The sequence below is a fragment of the Excalfactoria chinensis genome, chromosome 4 (genome assembly GCF_039878825.1).
Source record: "Excalfactoria chinensis isolate bCotChi1 chromosome 4, bCotChi1.hap2, whole genome shotgun sequence".
Taxonomy (NCBI): domain Eukaryota; kingdom Metazoa; phylum Chordata; class Aves; order Galliformes; family Phasianidae; genus Excalfactoria; species Excalfactoria chinensis.
In genome coordinates this window covers 39,503,219-39,516,111 of record NC_092828.1, presented here as the reverse complement: position 1 = coordinate 39,516,111, position 12,893 = coordinate 39,503,219, and the positions used below count along the sequence as shown (strand labels likewise).

The following is a 12,893-nucleotide window of genomic DNA, read 5'->3' as shown; positions in this document are numbered from 1 at the left end:
TTCTGAGAGTTCCGGATGTAGCCTGCACCTGTAGGGCAGGATGTTTGGCCTTGCCATATTGACCTGACATTTGCTTTCTGAGCACCTTCTGTCTTCGATGGCTTCTGTCTATTCCTTGCCATTTGCCACATGATTTGTTCTTGCTTATTTTGGTTTTACTGATACTTACAATAAACACATCACTACTTTTTGTAGAGTTCAGACATGGGAGTGAAACAGAAGAGTGAACTGAACAGCCGTTTGGAAGAAAAAACAAATCAGATGGCTGCTACCATCAAACAGCTTGAACAAAGGTAAAAAATGAAACTTCTGCAATTATGATAATTGTGTTTATGCTAGTGATAGTGTCCCACTGAATTCCATAGACCAGGTGAGAGCCTTAGTGCATTGCTAAGCCACTACTAAACAGAGCAACGTGAAGAGAGCAGGATTCAGTCTGAGCAATAATTTCGTGACATGATGTGACGGGTTTTGCATTTTCAGGAGAGCTTCCATTAAAAAAGGAATATTCTACTAAGACAGTAATTAACATAGCAGCTTGGATTGTCTGTCAGCTGCGTATTTGTAAGTTATTCAGTCATTATAAGTCAATTACTGTCTCTGATAGTGAGCACGCTGCTAAGCATGTGAAGAAGTGCTTGACTATTAATGGCACTATTGCAGTGGGAGCACGGGGGAGAAAGGTACAACAGAAAACCATCTTGGAGATGCGTGATTATTCCAGATCTTTCTGGTACCATTTTGAAAAGGAGTTCCCCAAATTTTGAACCACGTGTTTTAAGAGCAGACAAATAATCAGTTCCCTGTAGTTTCTGAGGAAGATATGCTAGGGGGAAAAAAATTCTCACATGAAAGTCAAGGAACAGGCTGATTGCAGAATCTGCTAAAAATATCCCTTAGATATAACATCCATTTGGTCTGAGACAAGTCCCATCCTAATGGTTCTGCTGCTTTGGTGTTACTGTGTCACATAATTTGGATGGCCTCAGCATATTGAAGTTGAATTGATTTGAGGAGCAGTGCTCCTTTTCCCCTTTTTTCTTGTTGGGCCAAAGACTTCCATCTCTATGAATTGCCTTGGCTGTAGTTGTAGCTCTGAGCCAAACCAAAGGAAGGCTTACGTCTCAGCAGGAGGGGTCTGAAATTAATTTAGTGCATTAAACTATTTGTTAAGTAAATGTTCTCATTTTTAAAGTTTGTATTTTGAATGATTCTTAATGACATAGATCAGTTTGTTTGTAGAAAATTTGTACTTTATAATGCGTTATATCTTCTCAGCTAATTGATGTGCTCTTTTTCTCTTGCTGTTCTTATTTTTTCCATTTCCTCTTCATCCTCATTCTTACTTACTTATACAGTGAAAAGGATTTGGTGAAACAGGCAAAAACCTTAAACAGTGCAGCAAACAAACTGATCCAGAAGCATCATTAGACATTTTTGTGTCTGGTCACCTCACGGCTCTGACATCAGAACTCACTTAGGAGGGGAGAACTTTAGAATTGCTAAGATCAACTGTTAAAATGTTAATTGTCATCTAAAGTTGATTTGGATTTTGCTGAATTTTTAAAACTAGTGAGTTTTTCTTCAGAGATTTAGTTGGATATAAAAATCCCTAACTTTGCCATTTAAACTGTGTTTAAAATACCAACGAGTTGGCCAATAAACACCAGAAAAGCATAAGGAATGTGGCTCTGTACATCCTGGTGATGCATGCCATATACAGCAGCACAAGTCTTCAACCTGTATGGATATTAGGTGCGTTGGTCAAGCCAGTATTGCATTGGCCAGCTCTGGAAAGTCGACTAGTTTTCTGTGTTACCCTTTTTGTGAATTAGAGGAGCAAATGCATCCCTGGAAGTTGTTGAAAGTAGTTGTGTGCGTACCCCAAGCCGTTACCCATTCACTTCTGTTTTGTGGGCTCAGCTCCAAGTCTTAAGACAGATGGGCACGGCTCAGTAGCTCATCACCATGAAGACCAGCCCTCTTGTAACCAAGACTGCTTGCAACAATTTTGCCTTAGTGACTTGGTGAGGGGGGGATGACGGGGGGTGGGGGGGCGCTTATCCTTATTCCTTTAAAATTCATGTGTCCAGAATTAGTAGTTAGGTGTCTTAGAGTAACATAATAGAGTGGTAAGTTCAGTGAAAACCTCCTTATCTTTGCATTGCCTTCTACCTCTGCCATGAATCCCTCTAGGCATATGTTGCTGTTCTTCCTTACTGAAGGAAGCTGAGGAGAGGTGTTTTGATAGGCCTCTCCTCTTCCTAGAATGGGAGTTACATTTTTAGTTATAAACAACAGCAACAAAATCTGGTCTTTATACTCTAGTGTTTAAAAGAAACAAACAAAGGAAAAAGTGCAGTGGTGGGGAGTGGAAATGGTAATTTGGTACTTGACCGCTCCTTATCTGAGTAGTTAGTGGTTTAAAAGGAAGAGTTGCCTTTTACTATTATACTTCTTTCGTTTGCTTCTACATTTCTACTGCTCGATACAAATATGGAATTTGCTGATGAAAGATGAAAGAGCAACTGAACCTTGGAAATAGCTCTGAATGGGAAAAGTAGTTGTCATCGCAACACCCCCAGTGCAAAACGTTAAGCAACTGTAGCGTGGCCAATTATAAATTAATGCCCTCTTCCCTGTGGCCACAGAAGCTCAAGGTGCTGGACTCTTATAGGCTTTACATTAGAGATGCTCAGTGCTCCTAGAGTTTTTTGTTTTTTTCTCTTTGGGGTTTTTCTGAGTAAAATCAAGAGGGTTTTTTTGCTCAGATGAGACACTTACAGAAATTAGTGCCAGTTCCCCATTTATCCTGTTGGATTGTGCTTTTTGGGGGCAGCAGAAGGCAGATGTGAGTGAAATACAACTGGGAAAAAATATCTACTAATTCTCACTAGATACATTTACAAATCTATGAGGCTCGGCCTAGTCCTCCTACGCACAAGCGTATTCCACTGCTTAGCTTGTTTAATGGACTCCTGCACACGAGCAGACTTGGAGACTGGATTTAAATCTTCTAGTGATGCCCAAGTCTCATGCTTGAGAGTATAGACTTAACCTTCTGCAATCTTTCACTAGAAATGCATTTTAACTATTTGGGGGGGTTGGGGGGGGAATGGCAAAAGCTTTCATCAAGGTATCCAAACAACTAGTTAGAACAGTTAACACCCCTGCCACTCTCCTCACATTTCTTCTGCAGAAATTGGGGTTTGGGCTCATTTTGTTTGCTGTCACAACAATGTTAAAATAAGACAGAATTAAGCATCTGACAGTTTGACGTCAGGCCCAAAGCAGAGAAGCTTTGGCGTCTTAATGCCCAGGCACTTGAGTCAGCATGACAGTCAGGGGAAGAGACCAGGAAGATGCACTAATTCTAAATATAGTAGCTAACCTATGTTGCAAGTTCCAGCTACATGTGTAAAGCTGAGATGTAACGTACATTAAAATCAAATTTGACTTAAAATTTTGTGTACTTGAGGTTTGCTTTGAATCTGGATAAAAGTGATGTTTTCTGTTTTTCATCTAATGGCTGTAAACTGTAGTAATAGAATAAAAAAAAAAAGAAAAAAAAATGGAAAATCAGAGCTTCTGCCTGGTTCACCTACATGTTACTTTCCTTTAAAATATTTTCCTCCTTCCCATTGTTTTTACCATCCCCTATTTTTTCTTTTCTTTTTTTGGCTTTACCTTTTCACTGGGTTTTGTTTATTTGTTGGTTAAAGTCGGTCTTCCTCCCCACCATGGCTTTTGTTTTTTATCACAAGTTCATGTGGCTCAAATCCAGATTGCGGCAGGCGGAGAAAGACCGTCAGTTGGCACAGCAGGACAACCGTCTCTTCAAGCAGGAGTTTGGGGACAAAATCAACAGCCTCCAGATAGAAGTGGAAGAGCTCTCCAGGCAGCGGTGAAGAGATCTTTTTCTCATTGATTTCTGGGCTGTTCTTCCTGTGTCTAGAAGAAAGTGGGCGGGTTGATCCCAAAAGGAGGAAAGGGCTGGAAAGAGATGAGTGGCATTTTAGGTGCCGGATGGTGTTAACGCTAGGGAGGTTAGAATGCTTTGTGAGGTAGCAAGTCTTTTGAAGTTGAAACTTGAGAAAACATGAAAGAACTGAATGGTCAGCAGAAGCCACAAGCAAAGGTACAAGTCTATGGGAGTGACATATCAGAAACAGGCTGCAGAACATCTCCTGGGTGGAAATGAAATGTCAGGGTCTTCCTTTCAAACGTAAAATTTTCCATGGATATTTGGGTATCTGCCCATAACCATTTCTTTGGGAACTGACAGCGCTAGAGATGCAGAAGGATGGAGATCACCACAAGCTCCAAAACCTGTTTGGGAAGCTTGGTTGATTCTTCATGTGCCTGGAGGTGCCGTTGCAAGTTAACTTGCTCTAGGGATCTCAGGTTGTCTGGATATGTGCTTTGAAGCACAGTTTGGCCTCTGACTGCCATACAAACCTCTCCAAAGCCTAGCATTACTGTAATTATTCTCACTGTAATAACGTAACCTTGAACCTGAAGCAGATGCTTTGTTGGCTGCTCGTCACCAAGGATGTAGCTCAAAGAAGTCTTTGCCTAAAGCCAATGTGTAAGAGTTAAGGAACAAGGGAAGCAATGCCAATGACAGCTAAAAAGGTAGAAGTGAAATGCAGGGATCCTAGCAAGAATTCTCAGTCTTCCCCTGCAGTGTCATCAGTTTACCAGTGTTGGGAAAATGGAGGAATCCTCTCATCTTAAAGTAGCAGAGCACTTCTTTATCTCCAGACATCAGATATCCTCAGTTCTGCAGCAAGGTTGCTGGAGTGAACAGTGTGGATGTGTTATTGGTTGCTTTCTTTTATTTTTTTGGTCTCATGTCCTGACACGGCTGCTTCTGTCTCCTATTTCCAAAAGCTACAGAGGCCACCTGCAAAGCCAGCAAATGGCTTTTATCAGAAATCTGTTGCACATCCCTGGTGTGCGTGGGTGAGCTTAGTGATAGCGCTGGGTGTGGAATGCATTTTATCTACGGGTGCATCTAGCATTAAATCAGTTTTACTGAATTAGCGTGGCTGTCTGGGGAGGATGTTTTCAAGGCGGTGTGTTTTTTGCATCAGTTCAGTTTTTTTTCTGATAACTGTCTCCCTTATTCTAAATTGAAGTGGCAGCATGAAAATAGCGGTGCCTCCTTTACTGGGGCTGTTACTGTAAGTAAGTGAGAGTCTAACACACTGAGCTGACAGACGGTGGTGAGTAGTGCTGCTTGAATTGTGTCCTTTTTAGATGAAATGAGGCTTTGTGTGTTTTAGGTTGTTTTTAATCAAATTATAAGTGACTTATCCCCTGGTTGGTTTGTTTTTGAATGCTCATGTGGAGAAGGCCTCATTTCTGGATCTAAGTTTCCACCAGCTCTGCTCACTTCAGCTAGGCCATGTAGTTAATGAGGCTGCAGTCAAATGAGTTATTTAAAAGTCTGTTGGAGCAATATTGAGAGTAATGAGGTTAATAATGGAGAGATGCATTTGTACTTAATGAAAATGAGGATTTTGAATCTTTTATGGTGCGAGCCTTGCCAATACATTTACCAGTTCCAAGCCTTTGATTTTGGAGCAGGGGCTGTTCCCTGCAGTAGTTATGGCATTTCTGTTCACTTCACTGGTAGGGACTTCAAAAAATGGAGTTGTTTTGTCAGGCTGCAGCAGCGGAGCTTTCTGGCACCCCAGAGTAAAGGGTGTGCGACCAACAGCTGGATTTTGTCATCCTTTTCTTGAGGTTGTGCTGGGGGCTTCAGATGTGCTCATAGGCTGGTATTTTGTAGGGATGCACAGACTTAGTCGTCAGGTTCATTTTCTCCAAAGTAGTGCTAGAATTAGGAGAAAAACATTCAGATCCTCCATCCGGCATTTTGTGGCTTTAATGCACAACTTCTTATTGAGAAACAGTTTTTAGCTCTAGAATGAGGCTTCAATTGCTTTAGGGTTAAGAGAAGGTTAAATAGTTTTAATAACGTAGTGGCTGTTGATGTTGAGTGTTATTAACTTTATTCACAGTTCCACCTTGATATTACAGGAGCCACCTTGAACTCGAACTGAGGCGGGAGAGGGAGAGATGGTCACACAGTCACCAAAGCAGCCCAGGAAACAAAAAAGGCATGAAGAACTGGTTAAAACCGGTAAGGGGTCTTTTTTTCTTTTCTTATTGGTTTATGGTTTGCTTATGGTTTCACTTTGTTTGTTCTCCCTTCCTGAGCTTTACTAGATATTAAACACGCATTGTTAATGTGTCAGAACAAGATGAGTTTTGGAATGTTTTTTGCACACGCCAAGCAGTCACTTGGTTGAGCTTCAGGGAAAATAAATAAATAAAAGCTGATAAGCATTTCACTGAACTGCAGAACAGATTTCCTCATTCAGGCTGGGTACCTGACCAGATCTTGACTGTGGTGGTAACTTTCTCCAGTAGTTTAATAAAGCTGAGCATAACGCAGCAGGACAGATGATTAAGCATTACATGTAATGAAAAGCAAGCTTGCTCGATTGCGATTTTTGCATCACAAAAAGGGAAATTCTCCTGGACAAGCAATGCAATTTGGAAAACAAAATTATCTCTTGAGGGCATCAAAAGTCACTTGCAGCACTTTTAATGCATTAGCACATTCAGTGTGTTTTTCTTTGTTTAAAAAGGAAAGAAAATGAAGTAGTAATCTCAAGAGTGAAACTGATAGCCCCGAAGTAAAACTCCCTTTTTAGAAGTCATTTACCTCTGAAAGTGAAAACGTGCCCTCCAGCTTTTTCTGTAAACCGAAAGAGGCTCTTTTGCTGGGAACTGGCCGTTGTTGAGGAGAGCAATGCTCATAAATCTGAGAACTGTGAAATAGCAGAGGTGGTTTCCGTAATTCTCCTGTAGGTTGCAGCACTTGAGAGTTGCTGTTACTGGACTCCCCTGGGCTGCTTTAACTGTTCCTTTCTGTGTTTGTTTCTTTTTTCCCATTTCCCCACCCAGTGTTCAGTGAAGTTACTTACACATCATGATAAGGAGCTGCTTTTCTCTGCTGCTTGTGTGACAATGTGTCACTGAGCGTGGGAGCGGCTGACAGCGAGGGGGAACAGTGAGATCAGTATTCTCCAAATGCAGAAATGAAGTTTGCCTCCTTTACTCAATAGGGGTGATCCTGCTGGGAGCAGATGGGGCAATCTGCAAAAAAATAAATGGGTTTCATAACAGGTGGTTCTTTTGCCACAAAACTTGTAAATGGTTCTTGATCCAGTGCAAGTCTACTCTTTCAAGAATGTAAGGGCTTCATGGACGTTATTGTTGCTACACCAGAGCTGTGTATGTATGCATGGGTGCTTGCAAGCCAGTGCTTGCTGTGTAGGCTGCAGACTGTTTTTGATGCGGTGGTGTTTCCAAGTGTTCTTATGTACCTGCCTGGTACAGGCTATGACCCAGTTCTTAACTAGAGAGTGGAGGGGAAGATTTTTCTTTCCTGGCTGAGAGGGTTTGTTGCCCTGATCAGTTTATGCAAAGTAATAATTTAAAGAAGTGACTGAAGTTTCGTCTCCTCTAGTAAAAGATTAAGAGTCCAGCTGTAAAACTTGAAACCGACTTTTCTTCATAGCAAAAATAAAAGCATAGAGAGCTGCTCCTTTGGCGGATTGGTGTTTTAATGCTTTTGTGTGCCTATGTCAAAGGGGGGCAGTGAGATCAGTGTTCTCCAAGTGCAAAAGTGAAGTCTCCCTCTGCAGTGTCAGCATGGTGGCAAAGGTGACCTCTTTGATAACATGCTAATGTGGTTTGACTGACTGATAAATCCTTTTTGGCAGGATGGGAAGCTCAAAGTCCAAGATGAAAACGCCAAACTGAGGCAGCCCCCAAGGGAGGAAAACAGTGTCATGCCACACAGGTATGGAAGAAAGTACATCTCATTTTTATCTTCGTTTTTTTTTATTCTTGCTCCCTCTTCTCTGATTTCTTTGCTGCTGGTTGGGAACTTTGGGATAGCATCATTTCCCTGGCTAAGAAAGCATTTCAGCCTCCTGCCCCATTGTTAAAATCACTCTATGTTTTCAGATTGTTGTGATAGGGTTTGTTTAGTGTTTGGAAGTTAAGCTGAAGATTTGTTTTTTGAATGCGGAGATAGGTTTAAAGACAGATAGGGAAGAGCTCTCTAATGAAGGCGTTGCTTAGAGACAGCAACAGCCTCTTTGAACTGCTCTCAACGTCAGCGGCAACGTCCAGTGCTCTGACAGTGTGCTGAATGCCAATAAAAAGGTGATTGGAAAGGTACTGTCTTAAAAATAGCATAAGCTTTATTCAGGTCTTTTTATTTGGCTATTAAAAACCTTCCAGTGTGGTGGTGCTTTTTGCACCCTTTTCACAGTGCGTAAGCTATGAGCATTGATCTGCCCATTTGCCTGGAAGACTTCATAACAACAGAACACAACCATGGCCTCTTCCCATATCTAGGGCATCAAACAGTCAGAACTTTAAAGCTATTTCTTATCTGTGTGTGCTGTCTAAACTGCTTTTTCTACCTTCATGCTTCCCTTTTTTCTGCTCTTCTGAAGTCATTTTACAAGCATTTCCATTTATCCAGGAGCATACTGCTTGGCTCAGCTGGCAGTATTCATTCTGCAGCACCAGTCACTGCTGCCTCTTTGCTTTCCTGTTTGATGAAGCTTATATGTGCTTCAGCTCTCTTGTGTGAGCAGGCTTGGCAGTGTGGTTTTGAAGAAATAAAACCATAAATCGGTGCAGGTAGGATTTTAATAAAAGGATGAAGAGCCTTCTGGTAGTCCCCATGTTTTTCTCCTCAGTAGCAGTGTGATTGATACACTGACTCAAACTAACGATGTTTTTCTCTTGTAGGTTACAGAGTAGCACCCAGGAGGAACAGGTTGGTGATGCCTTTTCTTGCATTCTAATACTAGAGAGTGTGCTGAAGGGAGCTCCTGGGTCACTGCAGTGTCTTCCCTGCTGCAAATGCCCTGAAGTTTGTCCTTCAGGTTTTGCCTTCATTAAGATTTATGCCCGTAGAGTGTGTAGCAGCAATGTGGATGGATCTCTAGTGGAATAGTGCTGCTTACCTCAGTAGAAGGGCTTTTAGTTGTCAGCACTGCATTCATGTGAGTCTATTACATTCCCTCAACAAAAGTATGTTGTTTTAAAAGTACGTTTAAATCCTTTTTGTAATTCCTTTGCCTCATGCCCCTTCTGGGTTAGCATCTTGCAAAAGAATAAGGAAGGCATCATTTAGAATTGTGTGAAAATGGCAGTGTGTAACATCCTTGGTCTGGGTTAGGCAGGTTCCTGTGGAGGGTACAGGGAAGGCTTATTTGTGTTTGGTTGGTTGCTTCTGTGTATGTCAAAGTGACCCAAGTGTATTCTTTTTTGCCTGGGTGCCTGGCAAAGCCCAGCTAGAGCCACCAACTCTCAGCAGGATGCTGCAATGCACTTTTAGTCCCATCTACCAGGAATTTCTACCTCCATCACCAATTATTCCTGATGAAAAGAGATACTTTGTGTCCCCCCTCCTTGCTGCTGGGCCAGCAATCTCTGTGTAGGCCTGCAAAATTACATGGTCCTTGGCTTGCAGAGCCATACCGACCTTCCTGGTCTGCCCTTGGAACTCAGCTTTGCCAGCTGGGCTGAGTGCTGTTGCTGAGGAGAGGGTGACTTTTTAGGACTCTTGCCTCTTAGTTGATTTTGGTTACCTCTAAGTGACTTACTGAGACAGCAAAAGGTAATATCACTATTACAGATACCCTTCAGATTTTAGCCAGTGCAGCTGTCCTGCAAATAAATGTGTTAGTCCTGTGTGGCTTCCTGGTGTGCTGTGTAAAAGAGAGGACTTAAAACCAAAACAATGTGAAATATTCATTCCTGTTATAAAATAAGGATTAGCCACAGAGCTTTGCTACCAGAGCCATGGAAAGCAGGCAAGTAAATCAGAATGCCTTGGCTTTTATTGTGGGTTTAGGAACAGCCATCAGGACCTGCAAATGCTCAGATCTGCCAGCTCTGCCAGGAAGAGAGCAGCCGAAGCAAGAAAAAGGTAACTCCAAGGACTTGACATTGTCATCTCAGCTGTGCGGTGAATGTGCATTTCCTCTTATTTACATTTTTAATGAGATGGTCAAGGTGTTTTCCCAGGTGGTGTCTGAGATTGATTAGAAACAAGGACTGTTAACACTTGTTGCTTCACTTTCCTTCATTAATGCTGAGGAGCAGTTTGTAAAGGCACTCTTAGACACTCACTTTGTCAAGGCACTCTTAAAAACTGCTATCATTGTGGTGAACATTCTGGTCTCACTGTTGTTGCATGCTTTAGAGATGAACAAGCAGGTGTCATTTGGCTGTATTTTCCCCGGTTTACCCAACCTACCAAGGCTTGAACCAGAGGGCTTTGCTGGGAAGCTGGGGACAAACTGGTCCTTCCAGGCAGTGCAAGGCCAGCTTCTGGCCTCTGTTCTTGGTTAGAGATGGACCAGTACCATGTTTCCAAATAGTCCTTGGAAATATCTGGGGGGAAGCAACGGAGCACAGCAAGGTCACCTGGCCAGGGAGCTTTCAGAATAGTAACTGGTCTGCCTGGTATGTTTATATAGTATAAAATAAATGTGCATCACTTGCGACAACGTGCTCAAGATGCAGCTGGACTGAAGCAATTAAAACTTGAATGCTTCATTTTTGGTAACTCTTACCTGCTTCACTGCAAGTCTTCACCTAATCTTTGACATAATGAGCTCCATGGTAGCCTAGTCCTGAGCACAAGGACAAGTTTCTGGTCTTCAGAGGGGGCATCTTTCTCTAGTCTAGTAGAGACAGGATTTGAGTTAACTGAAGGTTATTGGGAGAAAACTCAGGTTTCTTTTCATTGCTTGTGTCTTTAGTATCCTGTAATTTTTCTGCCCTCTTCCTCCAGAATATCTGCAAGAACTGCGGTGGTATCTTCTGTGAAGCCTGTTCAGCAAATGAGCTGCCCCTCCCGTCCAGTATTAACCCAGAGCGTGTCTGCAATCCCTGTCACAAGCAACTCATCCAGCAGTATTCCACCAGTCCCTTGTAGGAGGCAGGCTGCAGTGTGGTGAGACCATAACAACTGTTGTAGCAGGTGATCCTCTCTGGTGTTGTTCAAGGGGAATTTGAAGACACTTACCTGTGTTCTTAGAAGGGGGAAAGCAGCTTTATGGTGTTTTAGTCAAAAGACTGTAAACAGAACAGCCCGAGCCTTCCCTGTACGAAAATCTGCCAGATCTGACCTGGGCTTGTGCTGAGGACTGCTTGAGGAATGTCACACCAAGTGGCCGTAAGGTGTGATCAGGCACAGCCTCGGGATGCTGCGACAAGAGCCTCCACCCAGGAAAGAGCCATGTGTCTGTGTGTACAAATCAGGAGCGTGTCAAGTGAGGACATGCTGCTGCTAAGCATTGGCTCACTGAAAGCAAAATGGGAGCATTTTCTAATCCTCATATCTGGCTGCACTTGAAATACCATTTCCCCTTCCCTGCTGTCTTTGACAATCTGGCATAACTGTGCTCCTTCAGTGCCAGGAGTCCAGGTAACAATACCAACAACAACAAAAATGTTTTCTGACACTGCTTCTTTGACCCAGTCCTTCAGCAGTAGGCTTGCTATGCAAATCACCATCAAACAAAGCTGTGAAATGATGCTATATTTTTAGGGACTTTGGGCTAAGATTTTCTTTTTTGGTGTGTGTGACATTGGAGAACTGACCCGCACTGATCTGGCACAGAAATGTTTAAAGGCATCTCTGACCCTACTGGAGACCCCCACTGTGACTTCATGACCACAAAATGGTGGTCAGTCCAAAGAGCTGCAATAGAACCTCCTATCAATGGTCTGGGGGAATAGGAGTCCCCAAGGTTTAGTTACAAATCACCATTACAGAGGGCTTAAGGCCACACTTTCACACCTCTCTCCTTTGTGAACATAAAAAAGTGATTGTAATACAGCTGGTAGTTCACTGGTTTTGCATTGGATCAAAATGAAAGCGAGATGAACTCAACAGTGCTTTTTACCTTTAGAATATCCTGATGCAAAACAGTTTTAAAAAGTTTAAATAGTTAGTGCTACATCCATCTTTGTTGCTGTGACTTCAAGGACAGTTACTCCAAAAAGCAGTGGTGGCACCGACTTATAAAGCACACACGCATCACGTCAGTTTATTTGGTCTACCTGGTACTGGAAGCCTACTTCAGTCTTTAGGGCCACAAAATGTTTTGTAAACTCTAGAAAATGGATGTATTTGTATGTGACAAAGGCTTTATCCAGATTCTTTTAGGGGAGAGTAGTTTAATTCCTCAGAGGAATTCATTAGACTGTCTGGAACTGCACTAAAAAGTGTATCAGAATTGAGGTTTTTCACACGGTTGGTGTTAGTTTGTCCCAGAAATTTTTCTCCTTCCTAGTTCCTTGTAGGCTTCAGTGTATTCAGCTGTCCAAGTGCTCCAGCTCCTCTGTGTCCTTCAGAGACAGAGCACTAAACAAAGGGGAGCAAGCTTCAGTTTTCCTTTTTCTGCCCCTTGTGGTAGTTACCTTGCTGCTATCCTTTAAAGTAGGCAAGAAATGGTGAGTAGTGGTGAAATTGGAGAAGCCTAGTATTGAAGTGTGAGCAAACACTGCTTTCACAGGGTGAGATGCCATAGCTAAGGCACAAAATACCATACTAGTTCTGTGTACACACTGGTACAGACTTAAGAGATTGCAAATTCCTGCATCCAAATTCAGAGTGACTCGTTCTGCCGGAGAAAGTCTGACCCAGGCAATTTCAGTGCTGGAGGATTAAACTGGAAACCAGGCACTTACTGTGAAGTAACTTTAATGCTGGTACATCTGAGCAATTTCACAGCTCTGAAGTGACAGCTTATCTGTGACCTCCACATAGCTTTCCA

The 12,893-nt window shown here is 42.5% G+C and overlaps 1 protein-coding gene across 7 annotated transcripts in view; it reads left to right on the top strand.

Annotated features, from left to right (window-relative positions):
* Positions 1–12,819, top strand: part of RUFY3 (RUN and FYVE domain containing 3) — a 50,289-nt gene extending 37,470 nt beyond the window's left edge. For 4 of the 7 annotated variants that reach the window (XM_072336339.1, XM_072336340.1, XM_072336342.1 and 1 more), the window contains 7 exons: positions 196–293; positions 3,785–3,904; positions 6,049–6,151; positions 7,803–7,882; positions 8,848–8,875; positions 9,959–10,033; positions 10,904–12,819. In XM_072336339.1, coding sequence (XP_072192440.1) covers positions 196–293; positions 3,785–3,904; positions 6,049–6,151; positions 7,803–7,882; positions 8,848–8,875; positions 9,959–10,033; positions 10,904–11,047 — 648 coding nt within the window. In that variant the 3' untranslated portion in view covers positions 11,048–12,819. Of the gene's footprint in view, positions 1–195; positions 294–1,358; positions 1,637–3,784; positions 3,905–6,048; positions 6,152–7,802; positions 7,883–8,847; positions 8,876–9,958; positions 10,034–10,903 lie in introns of those variants that run through there. The other 3 variants (XM_072336343.1, XM_072336344.1, XM_072336346.1) reach the window with 1 other exon arrangement.
* The last annotated feature ends 74 nt before the right edge of the window (positions 12,820–12,893 follow it).